Source organism: Salvia splendens, chromosome 18, assembly GCF_004379255.2.
Source record: "Salvia splendens isolate huo1 chromosome 18, SspV2, whole genome shotgun sequence".
Lineage (NCBI taxonomy): Eukaryota > Viridiplantae > Streptophyta > Magnoliopsida > Lamiales > Lamiaceae > Salvia > Salvia splendens.
Window position 1 is genome coordinate 9923350 of NC_056049.1, and position 17339 is coordinate 9940688.

The 17339-nt window shown below is 40.4% G+C and overlaps 1 protein-coding gene and 1 long non-coding RNA gene across 2 annotated transcripts; one reads left to right on the forward strand and one right to left on the reverse strand.

The window, feature by feature from the left end:
* Positions 1 to 494: 494 nt before the first annotated feature.
* Positions 495 to 5452, reverse strand: LOC121775878. Its single transcript, XR_006045206.1, has 2 exons — positions 5020 to 5452; positions 495 to 737 (listed from the first exon to the last, which is right to left on the reverse strand). It is a non-coding gene; the product is annotated as an uncharacterized LOC121775878 (long non-coding RNA).
* A 3122-nt stretch (positions 5453 to 8574) lies between these two features.
* LOC121776719 lies at positions 8575 to 9867 on the forward strand. Its single transcript, XM_042173895.1, has one exon. It carries the CDS (start codon positions 8575 to 8577, stop codon positions 9865 to 9867), a length of 1293 nt encoding a protein of 430 aa, XP_042029829.1.
* Positions 9868 to 17339: the final 7472 nt, after the last annotated feature.

Here is a 17339-nt window from a genome sequence, read left to right on the forward strand (position 1 = left end):
AAGATAAAAATAAAATCCTATCAACCAATATTTATATCAATCTTAATTCTATTCAGAATATACATCATGTATATATCAAACATACTTAGGATTTCTTAGATAAATAAATTTATCTAAATCCAATTAAATAAAGATTTTCTTATATATTATCAATATCTTAATCTATCTAGGATATAAATCCAAAAGATAAGGATAACTTGGACTAATACTTATTTTGATCCATCTAGAATTTGTCTTAATAGAATTAAATCTATTCAAATCCATAAGATAAAAATAAAATAATATAAATATTATTCAAATTTATCTAGGATCCATCTAGGATTAAATCCATATAAATCTATAAGATAAGAATAAAATATTATATTATGACTATCTGTCACGACCGCCCTTACTAAGGATAGTAAAGACGGGGAAATCGTGACTAGGGGAGGAACTAAGAAGCGAGGAAGAAGTGTGGGAAACAATAAAGGACAACATTTAACTCAAAACCTAACTAAACTTCAAAAGGAGTATTTCATACTATTAAATAGTCAAACAACAGAATTAATATCTCAAAGTAGTTAATGTCATAAAAGTAGTGTAGAGTATAGTGGAAGACTTTAGGAAAACAATTCAAAACAAGACAGCGGAAATAAGGAATCTAGAGAGTCATGGGATAACGCCTATGTATGACGACACGACACATCCGGAAATTATCAAGGCTCGACTCAACATCCGCCGCAACATCACCACTCAACCTGCACATAGGGAAAACACATGACGGGCTGAGTAATTGATATACTAAGTGGGCTCATGCCAAAAAAATTTGATAAAAGTTATGTCATGCATACCACAGTGAACTCGAGTTTTAACTTGAGTATAATAATCGAGAACACACAAAACAATATCATAGACTGGCCAGTCAAATAATCTTCTCCTTTCCTCAACAACCAAACAATCACAACCTCTTACCATAGTGCGACGAAAGTGTGGCCACACTATTCGCCCACGAGACCGGCCGACTAGCAAGGACGGCTCACGATCCCACCTGTGTACACTAGCCTGATGGGTTTGTGGCCCTACTCAGACCCGAATTCGTTTAACATAGCCCTATAGCCTAATGGAGCGAACTCACAAACTAGGCATCAGGCACAATCTCATCATCAAAACAAACATGGCATGACATAACAATTTAAACCACCCTTATTACACCATAATCATACTTTTGAAAGCGTAAAAGAGTTTAGTAAAAGAAAGCCCACCTCTCTTGCTTATAATTCATAGTTCACAACTTTATCACGACTCTTACTTCTTCGTACTCACGTACGCACAATAACCCTTGTCAACACCATAAGCACATAATACAATCAGTTTTCCACCAACACATTAATCATGCATGCCCTATCGTTCCTTTCATCATTTTCTTACATTGCACATCCTAATCGTTCACCATCATAAACGAAATGATCCCTTTAGCATACATCAACGTGCAACACATAACCACATCGTAGGATAAGTCCCTTACTCACACTTGTATCATGTACTTCATTCAAAACTTATCAACAAAGACTATTTCAACAAAACATGAATCTGGCAGAACAGCGCAGCGTTTTTGTAAAAATCATTAAAATTCCATCCGATATCATTTGAAGCTAAAATTCGGTCACCACACAGTAGACACATAAAGGTTTATCCAGTTAAAATTTCACACCAAAATCACATCTTTCAATCGGTCAAATCAAAGACGAAACTCACTGGACGAAACAAAATTCTGGCAGGACTACGCAGTTCAATTGAAAAATTTGTTAAAAATTCATCCGTCATCAATTGAAGCTGAAATTTTGACACAACACGGAAGGCATCTAAAACTTCATCCAGTTAAACAATCGTGTCAAAATAAGATCGTTTGATTGGTCCAACAGACGTCGGAACCTACTGCCCGTACACAACAATTTTCATACACAACACACACAAACCCTAATTTGTCTATCATACTTCCACACATACATGTTCATGCTTCCAAATACGAATTTACAATCGTGCTTTCCTAATCACACGTAACATTCACAATTGATACATCCACACACTTACACACACACATACACGCACACACACACACGCATACACACACGCACACATTCATAATCTTGTGCAAAACTTCCTTCCCAACCATTTAGTTCTTAGATCTACAATTCTCCACTCAACTATATGCATGAGGGTTCAAAATATTATGGATTAAACGGTGAGAATGAGAAAGATGGATCAAAATATACCTTTCCCTTGAAAAACAATCGGTAGAAGCGACAAGTGGTTTGATTCTTCAACGGATCTTGAGTTTCCAACTCCAAATCAAGCAAGGATGAAGAATTTTGTGAAGAATAAATTTTGAGGCACTTGAGAGAGAGAGGGAGGGGGAGAGGCGTGTGGGAGAGAGGGAGAGAGTTGAGGGAGGCGTGTGATTGTGGGGGGGGGAAGAATTAGGGTTAGGGTTTTCTATATATATTCAAGGATTATTCTCACACTTAAATAAAACAATTAAAATTTGTGGAAGAATTATAGAGAGAAAGGGAGTAGGCGTGTAGTTTGAGAGAGAATGGGGTTGTGGGATTTTTTTTTGACTAATTAAATAGAGATATGGTTCAAGTTGAATTTATTTGGAGAGAAGAATCCCACAAAATAGGAACAAAATATGAACCCCTTTAGAAAAATGGGGTGGATCGAAAATTTGAATTATTTCTACAAGGAAATAATTTAAATCCTAATTTAAATAGGATAAGGAAAGATTTGACAAGATGTCTTCACACGTGGCATATTCCTTCTCTCAAATGCTTCCGCTAAGTAGTTGTTCTTCTTTTGAGTTCTTGTATCGTTGAGATAGTATTCATTTTTGAGTTGTTGATTGTTGAGATACTCTGATTTTATCCGAGCTATTCTCATTTGTTTCGGGCTATGGTTGAGTTGTGTTGTTTTCCCCTTTCTTCCCCGCTTCTTTAATCCTCCCCTAGTCGTTATCAACCGTGTTTTCTATCCTTAGAAAATGCGGGAGTGACAAAGTGGTATCAGAGCAATTTTTCTTTCCGCTCTGGACCCGAGAGTCTTTTTTAGTCTTAGTCTAGACTTGTTTCGCTAGACTAAAATAATAAATAAAATAAAATAAAAGAAGATAAAATAATAATTGTGTATTGAAGGCTCAACATCCCGCTTCGCCGCGCTCAATCAAGAAAGAGGTAGTTTATTTTTATGAAAAATTTTTATGAGAAAGTTTTCATGAAAGGAGATGAGAAGCTATGGTTAGGAAAACAAAGTATGATTTACAATGGGATAGAAGAGAAAACAAAGTATGTTTTACAATGGGATAGAAGAGCTATGGTTATGAAAACAAAGTATGTTTTACAATGGGATGGAAGAGCTATGGTTATGAAAACAAAGTATTTTTACAATGGGATAGAAGAGCTATGGTTATGAAAACAAAGTATGTTTTGCAATGGGATAGATGAGCTATGGTTATAAAAATATATATGTGTGTGTTTTGTGATATGTTATGCAATGAGGTGACTTATCTTTTATGAAAAGATTTTATCAATGGAAAATACTGTGTTTATGAATTGTTCGAAAATTTTTGAGTTTTGAGAAAAATAGTTTAAACTTTTTCGTTTGGAAAATTGAGCTATGGAAGTGTGATGTTATTTATGTTATGAGGTGCAAAGTATGATACGTTATTCTATAGAGTGTTTTATACGAAGGATGAAAGTTGATGCGAAAGTAAGTTTTAGTTTTGAGTCAAAACTTTTACTTTAAAAACGAGATGTGGAAATTTTTGAGGAAAGTGTGAAAGTGTAATAAATAAATGTGAAGTTTAAAAAGTTTTGAAAATAAATGTGAAGTTCGAAAGTGTTTTGCTATGGGATGTGAAAATGTTGTGTGTTTATCTTGTGATATGAATGACGTTAATTGTGGTAGATGTCGAGATGTGAGATGATGAAGTATGTTGCGAACATAGAGTGCTTATGTTGTAGGCTAGACTGGGTACGCGCGAACCATAGTTTTTAGTTGAAATAATCTATCACTTTCCCGAGTGACAAAAATGAACGAGAATCTGAAAGTGTGGGGCGAATCCCTGATTTGTCAAAAATACGAGGCAAGGAGATCGAGAGTGGGAATGGAGGTCAATGGACAATGAATTTTTTTTTTCTTGGAATGGCGCGAAACGTTGGAGCAAGCTTGATGTGTCAACTGTTTTACTATTTCCTACGTTTTCCCGGAACGACAAGGACAAAAAGAATATGAGGAGGATTTCAAGAAGTGGAAGATAGCAAAGACGAAATGAAGTTCAAACGCAAAAGATGGTGCAAGAGATGGAGGGATGATGCGAAGTGCGCGATTTAATTTAATATAATCTAACTTTACGTAATTTATTAAAAGTGGCAGCGATGTGACTTTCACCTACAAGGTTAATTAAACAACATGAGGAAGGTGCTTGGAAATTAGAAGACAGGATGATGGAGAAATTCTATATTCGAAGGACGTAAGCAAATATCGGGACGAAATTTTTATTAAGGTGGGTAGATTGTAATACCCGTAAAAAAAAGAGAAAAAAAATTATTATTTATTCCAAATTTGTAGTCAACTACTTGGTAAAAGATATTTCTCCAAACCCTATCACCAAACGATTTCCTCATATCTCCACTCCCTAAAATCTCTCAAACAAACCAAATCTCCACAGAATTATTATATATCTCAACTGCTTCATATCAGTTTCAAATCTACAATTTATATGGGAATATATATATATACCCAGACCATTCCACATATTTTTTGCCTTTCTTCCAAATTTTGAGATAGCAAAATGAGTAGAGAAAGCCGTGAGTTCCATCCCTTCCTTCAGTTGCAAAATTCTTTCTCCCTTCCAAAAAGGTATATCCCTCCCAGCAGCCAATTCTCTTTTCTTTTTATGTGTTTGCATCTCACATAATACCCAACCAAGTTTTGAATCGAAGCAATCCGAATTATGAACCGGACTTAAATAAATCAAGATCGTACCTTTAATAGAGAAACGGGGCTAACCGGGATGGGTCGAGGCCGCCAGCGAGCAGACGAAGAGGGCAGCGGCTGCTGGGGCTTCCGCAGCGACGACGACAGACAGCAGTGGCGGCGACGGAGAAGCAGCCCTGTGACGCGGCGAGGCGGCAGTACGGCTTCCCGATTGAAATTATCCTTGGTTGCTTGTTTTAATATGAGTTTAGAGAGAGAAGAGAATTTGAGAATTTCTGTTTTGCTTAACATTTGAATGTGGGGGTGTTCTTTGGTAGCCGGCAGTTTTAGAGAAGGGACTATATGTTTCTTTAATTCCTTCACTTTTAATAAATTGTGGTTGATGTTTAATAGTGGAATGGTGGAAAGTGGTATTGCTTTGGGAAGGGGATATATGTACGTGTGATTGCAAGGAGGAGTATTTGACTTGGTCTTTTTTTTGTGTTTGTTTTGAAGTTGGAGAATTTGTGGGTATGTGTATTTACATACAGAGAGAAAGAGAGAGAGGATGTTTGTTACGTGATTGTGGGCCACTTTTTAATTCTTGGGCTAAATTAATTAAATTTTTGGGCCGATAAATTAATTGTGGGGAATTATTTAATTAATTTCTGGATAATGTGAAGGTTGAATAATTTATCCCAAGTCCTAAATAAATATATTTTCGAGGGGAAATAATTTCGATGATTAAGTTATGCGCTTGTATAATTTTTGGGAATTTATACCGACATTGTGGTGGAAATACGAGGAGCCAACGGAGGAACTTTGGGCGGCCGCCGAATAATCGAAAACCGAGAAACGAGATAAACGATTTTAATTAGGGTGCATGCATCTTATTTATTTACTTCATTCATTGTGTTGATTTATGTGTTATTTAAATGCTAAAGGTAATTCCTTGCAAGCGAGACGTGATATCAAGGGAAAGGAAATAATTTCGGATTAAGAACTTGAGGTGGGCTTTCTTTTTAAATAAGGGCAATGCCCTAAGTATATTTTTATGTGAAAAATGATGTGAATATTTGTCATGCCGTATTTTGTTTTATTCTATGGAACCTATCTGATGTGGCTTTTGTCATCTATGGATAATCGAATTCGGGTCTGACTAGGGAGTGAGTCCCTACTCAGGCTAGTGTACACCAATGGGGATCGTGAGCCGTCTTTTGGGTCGGCCGATCTAGTGATTTGGAATGTGGCCACATTCCTTGTCATCAATGGATCAGATATGGTAGACATCTATGGGAAAATGACTGCGCAGTCACGAGTTTTACGATGGAAATGATTTTAGTGTCTTGGGCGATTTCTAAAGTTAAAACCCCAAGGTCACTCAATGGTGGCATGATAAATACTTTTTATAAAATATTTTCAGCGTGAGTCCACTGAATGCATCAAGTACCCAGCTCTGCATTTCTTTTAAAAATGTACAGGTTAAGCGTGACGAGTGCGGTGGGTGTTGAGCAAGACCGTTGAAGAAATTTAAGTGTATAAAATGTGTCATGTCTTCACACGTGGCATATTCCTTCTCTCAAATACTTCCGCTAAGTAGTTGTTCTTCTTTTGAGTTCTTGTATCGTTGATATAGTATTCATTTTTGAGTTGTTGATTGTTGAGATACTCTGATTTTATTCGAGCTATTCCCATTTGTTTCGAGCTATGGTTGAGTTGTGTTATTTTCCCCTTTCTTCCCCGCTTCTTTAATCATCCTCTAGTCGTGATCAACCGTGTTATCTATTCTTAGAAAATGCGGGCGTGACAGTGGCGAAGCCAAGATTTTTACAATGGGGACCCCAAGTCACGGTTAGCGCCGTTGCCGGGGATGGATGGTGTTGTTTATGTTTGCATCTAGAGATTTTTGGCGTACATAGTTTTCATTTGTGTTTTTCGCTTTCTTTTCAGTTTATGAGCATAGGCTCAAGGTTAGGACACTAGAGTAACTCATTTGGTTGGATAGACGCTCAAGCTAGTTGGCAGATCAAGAGAACTGTCTCCCATGTTACTACCCGATCTGGGTTGACAACAGGAGATCCAGTCCAGCTGAGTTCAAAAAGTGAAGACGACCTAGTCTCACCCATCAAGGAGGAAGTTGAGTCAACTGCGGACTCAGTAGAAGGAACCGTCAAAATGGCGGCTGAACCAGACAATGATCCAGAGATCGGCTCGCTCACTGCTCATTTGAACGGCAAGCCGGCACAAGCAATAGTAATCACCCAAGCTCAGAGATTAATGGACATCAAGACCAATGTACTGGCTGTCATGCCACACTTCTATGGCCGCAAGATAGAATGTCCCTACGAGTTTCTACATGAGTTTTGCAAGCTCTGCAGCATTTAGAAGAGGTCACCTAACTCGACCGAGGAAGATTATAGGCTACGTGCTCTACCTTTCGCACTGAAGGGAGAGGCGAATACATGGCTACTGAGGTTACCGGCAAATTCTATAAGCTCGTGGACAGATTTCAGGTTACTGTTCTTGGATTACTTCTTTCCATCGAACAAGACGAATGCAATCAAGAAGGAGATTCTGGCATGCCGACAAGATTATGATGAGGCGTTGAGTCAGTATTGGTCGCGATTCAAGGGTTTGCTCGATTCATACCCTAATAACCGAATGTGTGAAGCAGAGGTTTACAACATCTTTTATGAAGGGTGAATCCGGAGTCCAAGGATTTATTAAACTCCTCGAGCGGGGGAAATTTTACCAAGAAGCGAGTAAGTGAGGCCCGAGAAATTTTGGGCAGGCTAATTGATGCCAAGAAGGCGTACGATTCTCCTCGTACCATCCTGAAGAGGGGAAGTGTAGAGGCAGTGAACGTGCAAAGTGAAGACCGGATAGATGCGAGAATAGATAAGCTGGAGAAAGCAATTCTGATTGCCTTAGGGAAGAACAATTCCCCAGACCCAGGAGAGAAGACCAAGCAACTGCCAGGTCCAGAGGAAGTGTACCAATGCTATAGTCAGCTGAACGAGGGTGATGACCAAGCTCGGGCAAATGCAATGGGAAGCTGAAACCCTAACGGAAGTTGGAACCCATGCAGGCAAAGGGATGCTCCCTGGAGGGATCACCCAAATTTCAGATGGTCTGACAATGATCCGAATCTGCCGCCGCCGCAGTAAAGCAACAACTATTCAAACCCGCAGGAGCGACAACCGAATTGGGTTAACAGAAATTTGGAGGGGAACAATTGGGGCAATCGGCAGCAAAATGACCAACACAACTGGGCAAACAGGAATCAGAACAATCTAGCCAGTTCATATGTGCCACCTCACCAGAGGAATTATCAAGGCAATCATCAGAACTCTCAGCCCAACCATCAAAATCAACAAGGGCAGAATATGCAGTATCACAACACAGGAGGCCCAGGGAATTTCAGGCCAAACCAGGGACAAGGTCCCAATCACCCTCAAGGACCGAATACCAGCCAGCCGAGTACCAGACAGCCGAAGAACATTGATGAGTTGGTGGGTGATCTGGTGAACTCGCAGGCCGCAGCAGCACATTCAGAACAACATGCAGTCCAACAATGACATAGTGCATAAGCTTCAAGATGCTCAGAATGAGCAGAAGGCAGCCATGGACATGTTAGCTAAACATCTCTCCCAGATCGCGACTTCTTTGAGTGAGATGCGCGGGAACGAAGGAAGAATTCCTGCCTCGGTAAAACCACCAGATAGGGCAAATATCAGCCAGATAACCCTGAGATCGGAGCGAGGATATGATGGGCCAAGTGTGAAGAAAGATGGAGAGTCCATTATTACTCCATTGGAAAAGGAAACCGGAATAGGGGAAGCTAAAACAGGGAAAACTGAAACAGGGGAGGTCGGAACAGGGAATGCCAACCAGAATACAGACAGTGAGAAAGCAGTACCCAGGACAGCTGATCAACATCCCCTAGGTCCAGGAGTTGAACCAGAGATAGAAGAAATCAACATAGAAACTGGAGAATCTTCCAAGGGAAACGTTAGCAATAGTGAGAGGCAAATGAAACCCTTTCCCCACCGAGGTGAACCTAGGAAGAAGAAGGAAGACCCAGCGGACTTTATGGAAATTTTTGGGAAGTTGAAAATTAACCTACCGTTTCTTCAGGCTCTTAAGCTGCCCATCTTTAGTAAGTTTATCAAGGAGTTTATAGCTAGGAAGACCAAACCCCGTGGTAAGATCGTGATTGGGGAAACTGTGTCGGCTGTGATCCAGAAGAGAAGAATGCCTTCTAAGCGTACAGACCCAGGTATGTTCACTCTCCCTATCTCAATTGGGAACATTAATGTTGAGCATTCCATGTGTGACTTAGGTGCTTCGATAATTGTTTTACCGCTTTCGCTTTATAAGAAATTGGAGGGAGTAAGGATGGTGGATACGAAGGTGGCAATTCAGTTAGCTAATAGGTCATGCATCAGTCCTGAGGGCGTCTTAGAGAATGTGATCATTAAGGTGCATGATTTTCTGTATCCTGCTGATTTCTATGTAATTAAGATGAGTGAGTACCAGTCTGCTGAGTCTAGCGGAGTGCTTTTAGGAAGACCATTTCTACGCACCGCCAAGACAATCATTGATGTGTTTGATGGAACCATTTGTCTAGATTATCATGGAGAGAAGTTTACTTTTAACATTGATGAGGCTATGAAAAAACCATTGGATATAGAGAATATGCATGTTGTAGATGTAATTAATCCTCTGGTCCAAGAATTTCTTGAAACAGAGTTGATGCATGAACAGGTGGAAAATTCAGAGTTGAGTCACTCCATTGACAGGGAAGTGGCCAGTTGGTGTGAAGCAGTCAACACACTGGGAATGACTGATGAAGAATTAACAGAAGCAATTCTGGAGTTTTGTGAAAGTCCAGATTTTTCCGGTCTAAGGAATTAGCTTGTGTCGCTAGTGGGGAACACTTACCAACACATGAAGGATTAATTACCAAGGAGACAAAGAAGAATCCACTACCCCAGGAAACAAGTGCGGCAAAGAAGGAACTTAAGACATTACCCCCAGGCCTCAAATATGCTTATTTGGAAGAGAACAAGATGTTCCCAGTAATCGTCAACAGCAACCTAACACGAAAGCAGGAAGAAGAGTTACTGGAAGTACTCAGGAAGAATAAGACCGCCATAGGATGGACTCTATCAGACCTAGTGGGGATCAGCCCTGATCTCTGCATGCACCATATTCGCCTAGAAGATGGAGCCAGACCTCACAGAGACCAACATAGGAAGCTGAATCCCAATATGAGAGAGGAAGTTTTAAAAGAAGTACTCAAGCTACTTTCTCTGGGTATCATATATTCTATTCCAGACAACAAGCGGGTAAGCCCGGTCCATATGGTACCTAAGAAGTCAGGCATACAAGTGGTTACAAATGAGAAGAACGAGTTGGTGCCCACTAGATTAGTGACCGGGTGGCGGATGTGTATAGACTACCGGAAACTAAATGAGGCTACGCAGAACGACCATTTTCCGTTTCCATTTGTAGATCAAATGCTGGAAAGATTGGCAGGCAAAAAGTTTTTCTGTTTTTTAGACGGATACAGCGGATACTTCTAAATTTACGTTGATCCGGAAGACCAGGAGAATGCCCTTTGGATTGTGCAATGCGCCAGACACTTTTCAGAGGTGCATGATGAGTATTTTCTCAGACCTGTTGGAAGAGTGCATAGAGATTTTTATGGATGACTTCACAGTCTACGGGAATTCTTTCGAAGCTTGCTTAGCCAATTTGGATCTAGTGTTACAGAGATGCAGAGAGAAGAACCTGGTACTAAATTTGAAAAGTGTCACTTCATGGTACAAGAGGGAATTGTTCTGGGGAACGTGGTCTCAGAAAAAAGGTATTCAGATGGATAAGGCGAAGGTAGACGTGATCTCAAAGCTTCCATACCCTACGAACCAGAAAGAGATAAGGGGATTTTTGGGTCATGCTGGATTCTACCGGAGGTTCATTAAGAACATTGCAAAAATCGCACAGCCACTTACCCGCCTCCTGCAGAATGACGTAGACTTCAACTTTGACGAGGCATGTCAAGGGGCCTTCCAACTTCTGAAAGAAAGACTTGTATCAGCCCCTATCATTAGAGCTCCAGATTGGAATTACCCTTTCGAGGTAATGTGTGACGCTAGCAATTACGCGGTCGGAGCAGTCTTAGGTCAAAGAATTGAAGGTAAAAGCTACGTGATTTTCTATGCATCCAAGACCTTGAACCAGGCCCAGAAGAATTACGACACCACAGAGAAATAGATGCTAGCTGTCATGTATTCCTTTGAGAAATTCCGACCATATTTGTTGGGGTCAAGGGTAATCGTGTTTACTGATCATGCAACGTTAAAATATCTATTGTAAAAGAAGGAGTCTAAACCACGATTGATCTGATAGGTGATGTTACTTCAAGAATTCGATTGGGAAGTAAAGCATAAGAAGGGTACGAAGAACAAGGTGGCTGATCAACTCAGCAGAATTTTTCAGGGAGATACTGAAGAGGCTATACCAGACGCATTTCCGGAGGAGCATCTGTACTTCACAAGAGAAACCTCAAGCCTCATTTGTTGGGATAAAGTAATGGCTGCGACAGGAGCTGGAGTTTCTAACAAAAGGAAGTACCCGCTGAATGTGGAACCATGGTTCGCTGACCTAGCAAACTACTTAGTCACAGCAGCACCCCAGAAGTTTCCCGGGCCCAGAGGATGAAAATTAGAAGTGAGGCCAAATATTATTTCTGGGACGATCCGCACCTATCGAGAATGGGGTCCAACCAAGTAATCAGGAGATGCATTCTGAAATGGGAGCAGCGAGACGTACTGGACCACTGCCATGCATTGGCGTACAGTGGGCATTTCAGTCCAATGAAGACTGCTCGGAAAGTTTTAGACAGTGGATTTTATTGGCCGACACTGAATAAGGACGCTTACGACCACTGCCAGAATTGTAACCGGTGCCAGCAGACCGAGGGAATTCCACCCGAGATGAGATGCCCCAGATCCCAGTGTTCATCTGCGAGGTTTTTGATGTCTGGGGAATTGACCCATTCCCATCCTCCTATGGTAACTCTTACATATTAGTGGCGGTAGATTACGTGTTAAAATGGATAGAGGCCAAGGCAACTGCCACCTGTGAGGAAAAAGAAGTCACGAGGTTCCTCAAGACAAACATTTTCAGTAGATACGGGGTACCAAGGGCGGTCATTTCTGACCAGGGAACGCATTTCTATAATCGGACGATGGAGGCGCTCATGAAGAAATACGGGGTACATAACAGACTTTCCACTCCGTATCATCCGCAAAGCAACGGTCAAGCAAAAATCTCTAACAGAGAGATCAAAGGAATTTTGGAAAAGACCGTCAACCCGTCGAGGAAGGATTGGAGCAGAAGGCTAGATGATGCGCTCTGGGCCTATCGCACTGCGTTTAAAACCCCCATTGGTATGTCGCCGTATAGACTGGTGTTTAGAAAAATATGCCACCTTCCTGTTGGGATAGAGCACAAGGCCTATTGGGCAGTCAGAGAAATGAACATAAAGCCGGAAGTCTGCGGAGAGGAAAGGAAACTGCAACTGCAGGAGCTGGAGGAGCTGAGACTCGAATCTTATGATGCCGCAATGTGGTACAAGGAAAAAACCGAGTTGTGTCACGATAAAAATCTCCGGAGGAATGAATTGCAGGTTGGGCAGAAAGTACTCCTTTTCCAGTCAAGGTTGAAGCTCATGCCAGGAAAATTGAAGTCGAAGTGGACAGGACCCTACACCATCGAGAGCCTTAGCCAACGGAGCAGTGGAGATTCAGGGATGTACTCCTAACTCTGTTCCTTTTCTGGTAAAAGGGGCAGGGATGGAGTAGCTCGATGGTAGGGGTATGAGACAGATTGAGGAGCAAAGAAAAATGAAGAAAATGTTAGAAATGATAAACGGTCAAGGAAGGTTGTAACTTGACCCGAGAAAAAGAATAGTTAGAATATGGGCAGAAAAAAAAAGAGATACATGTTATCAGCCCCAGGAAAAAGAAAAAATTTGAAATGCAAAAAAATGGGCAGGAACAGTTTTACCTGGCCCAAGAAAAAATAGAGAACGGGCAGAAAAAAATTGTGGCCCAGTGAAGCAAGGAAAATAAGGCTAAGAAGCCAAGGAACATCTCCATAAGGTTGGGAAAGATAAAATCATACACGGGAGTTTGTTACTAAGCTTTGCCCCTAAGTTCACGTGTCCGTGTCATGTTTGACCTATACTGTTGAACTTAGATCCTTAGGATTCTCACCGATAAACATTGTGACCCCCTAGCTCCATTACAACCTAGTGAAAGACCTTAAGGAACTATTCTATGGCATCAATTTTAAGCCATCAATGGTATGGCAGAATGAAGAGCGAATGATCATTACGTCCCTGGTGAGGAATGAGTGATCGTGTGAACCTAACAGAGGCAAAATTTTAGGCTATCTTAACGAACTGACAGCTTGGCTAAGATAGAGGAAGGGAGGTGGAAGAATCTGAGGCTGTAAATGCTTGGATTGACCTTAAACTTGTGGGGATGGCTGCTAGAAAAAATACCAGTTTATGCGTTTCTGTGTTTGTTCTTTTTTCCTGTGTCTAGGTCTAGGAGTTTTTCTTTCTTAGGTTGGTTAAAAGGGGAGGATGCATTGAAACTTGCCTTATTTCTTATTTTTGTCTTTCATACTTGAGGACAAGTATGATTTAAGTGTGAGCAGTTTGATAAGGCTCGTTTCATGCATCTATTTTACCTGTAAATTCTGTGATTTCAACAGTGCTAACATGCATATATAAGTCCAGGTGTGTGAAAAATTTGCCAGACCCAGGAATGAAGGGCAATTACCAGGGCAGAGGAAATAGAGAAGAAAAGTGAAGAAAATGAGCAAATTTCGCGAGGGTACAATCGTCAAATCAAGATGATTGTTGCCCTAGGGATTAGAGTCACGCCTATAAATACCAGGAAGCTTACGAGAAAAGGAGGACTTAGTTAGAAAATTTCCTTGGGTATTTCGGGTTCACTCTTCACATTTTCACTCACGCACTTGGTTTCATAGAGAATTTTGGTTAGTTAGTGGTGGTTTGTTTTGTTCAGCTGAAGGTGTAACACCACTCCGAGAAGGAGTGAAGAAACAATTTACTTCATGCACGTACTGTCATCTCGCCGATTTCCTTGCTGGATATTTGGCGATTGCTTTGTGACTCATTTCAGCTTACGTTTAATCTAGTTTAAATTTCTGTTTTCGGCTGATCTTAATGTTTACTGCTTTGGATGCGTTTCGCAATTGTTTTGGTTGATTGGAGTTGAGATCGGTGTTGATCGGAGTCGATCTTTTGAATTGAGGTTGAATCGGAGTGGAAACGACGTTGAACACTGTGGATCTAGTTTATTTGGTGTTGATTCTGGTAGATCTAGCTTAGATTTCTGTTAATCGTTCGAATCTGGAATACGTGTGTTTGGATCTGCATGGAAAACTCTTTTAACGCTTGTTTACTTAGTCCAGTAGTTTAGATCTGATAGCTTTCAGTTTAATTGAAGTGTTCGATGTTCGATATGAAGTATGCTATGTTTTTCATGTCTGCTCTGTTCAATTAGTGTTCGTTTGTTGGAAAAGATGAAGTCGATCAGTAGTTGTAACCGTACTGCTTTAATTTGTTAATCGCAGCTTTCTGTCAGTAGCTAATTCGAGTAATATGTTTTCTCACAGATACCTTGTTTTTTGTGTTCGAAACCCTAATCTCAAAATTCCCAAATTTTCTGTGTGTTGGCTTCTGGCGTTGCCGTCACCACCACCAAGAGGAGCACCCCAGAAACCTGGTTCCCGCAGGGGCCAGGGCCAGAATTGATCCACCCACAGATTAACCAAGTAATTTTTTGTTTTGATTTCAGTTTTTTTTTTATTTTCAGCTTTAGTTTTATTTTAGTAAGCATGCTAGGTTGTTGTTTCTGTGCCTTCTCCCATGGCGAGGCTTTCGAAACGAGAAGCGCGGATTCGGACCAAGTTATATGGAAAGATAACTGAACCGGTTGGATCAGTTAGCAAATATCGTTGCCACTTGATCAAGTCGATCTCGCTTTTGCTTGTTTACCCATCAAAGTAATTTATAACTTCCAATTTTGCACTACTTTAATAGTAAAGCGGTAACTTCGGGGTCGACCCCAAAGAGAAGTTGGTGTATCAAGTGTGTGAATAGTGAACAGGGGGGTTGGCTGCTGCCACGCTTTAACTTGAGAGTTTTTAACTACTGATTTTACTCTAGACAGAATTAAACTGGCTAATTTGAACAAGGTAAATTTAACTACTGGATCAAGTGCATCATAACGAAACTGAAACCAAAGTAGTAAATGCGAGGATGAAAACGAAAACAACTTCGATTAAACTAGAACAGTACAGCGTGAATTTTAAACTAAGCTAACACTCTGGAAACTACGAAAGCAAGTAAAACCGAGAAGAGCCTCGGCGGGAAAGTTAAGACTACGCCGACAGATAATAAGTATTCTGCAGTGCTTCTTCAGTCACCCTTTCTAACTAAGCGTTACTTTATCTAAGCTAAGCTAAGCTATTCTAGAGAACTGAACTAAGCTAGAGAACTAAGCTAAACTAGGCGGAAAGTAAAGGATCGGATCCTTTTCATGTGGTGGCACATCCTCTATTTATAGGCTCTGCACGACCTCCAGCTGGATAACAATCTTGGCAGGGAATATTCGCTCATGCTGAGAGTGAGCGACTCATTGATTGCTACGTGCTCTTCTTCTAGAACGACGATGCTTTTCAGCAACAGAATCGTGACTCAGCTCCTTCCTTGCGTCTCATATTTCAGCACGTGTCCCCTTCTAGAACGTTGTCCTTGATAACAGAATGCTGCGCACCATCCAACTCATAGCCTCGCGTGTCCTTCTTCTGACATCCAGTGGTCCCCTCCTTAACTGCTTAATTACTCCCCTTGATCAACTTCCCCCGAAATCTGGTCTTTTTCGCCTATTGTACTTGCTTGATTAGTCTGACCAAGTTGTCTTGGTCAAGCGGCATTTCTGCACATTTAACACTTGTTTTGCGCGATAAAACTGATCAAGTAGCGTACATTTTACCCCTAAACCGCTGCATGAAATGAGCCTTATCAAACTGTTCACACTTAAAACATACTTGTCCTCAAGTATAAAGAAAAAGAAAAGAAAAAGATAAGGCAAATTTCGAGCACGGTTTACTTATTTCAAAAGAAAAAAAGAAGACGAAAAGGAAAACAGGACTCGAAACAAAAACACATATTCACATGTATGCATTAGATCGAATAAATTTCCAACAATCATACCCGAGGTCGAGGTCAATCCATTTGCCAGTAGCTTATGTTTCTTTTCTTTCGCGTTTGCTTGATCAAGGTGTCAGTTCATCAAGATTGCTCAATTTTAAACCACTGTTGGATTCACTCAGTCGCTCATTTTTCACCAGAGATGTTAGGACTGTTCACTCGGTATTGCCACAATTTTAATACCTCGAATCGGACTGCACAAGATAGTTCCCTAAGGTCTTTGTTTCGGGTTGTAATGGGGGCTTAAGGGTAGTAGAGTATTAGGGTAGGATCCTAGGGGTTCTAAGTTTAAAATATAAACTGAGAAAAGAAAAACACATGAGTCAAGAGACCAGAGATTTGAACTATTTATTTCGCCACTAGATATCTTACGTGGTCAAGTGGGGACTTCTAGCCTTGAATTTTTGGCTTTATTGTCTAACTTCCGACTTATTGGGTCAGGTTACAAATTTTTTTCCTGCCCTTTTTTTCTCAAACTTTTCTCAATAACAACAATATATATAAATATATATTTTTTTATGACGCTATCTGACTTGATCAAACTGATTGACTAGCTCGCTCAACCCGGCTACCATTTTATTTTGACTTTTTATTAGTATCCCCCTTTTCCTTTGAAATTGACTCATCTCTCTGACCCATTTTCCTCACGTGTTTATAAAAAGTATATGGATGTAGGTCTTGGTTATCAAAGAAAGGGTAAAGGTGTATGGGCTCAACTTGGCTAACTAAGGGGTACCTTGCTTGACGAGGCGGGTTCGTGGAGCGAAAGAAGAAAAACGGCTCAAATAGCTAAGTCCTAGTGCCTTTAGTCCTTACTACTCTTGCAATTTTCATCTCAATATTAAAAGTCAGCCTCTCGTAAATATTTTCTTGTATAAAAATAGTAGAAAGTGTTCTACTTTGGCTTATAACTCACATATAGAGAGGCTTCACAGTAAGTTAAAAATTGAGCATTTCCATCATACTTACATCGTTCAAACTGATCAAGTTTTTGCAATCAAGTTTCTACATGTAAACATACTAATTCATTTTTCTTACTCTTCCAAAAAGTAATCAAGTCTTCTACTTG

What these genes read in the sequence shown, in the direction of transcription:
- LOC121776719 (XM_042173895.1), top strand. Translation starts at nt 8,575, where the DNA reads ATGGACATGTTAGCTAAACATCTCTCCCAGATCGCGACTTCTTTGAGT.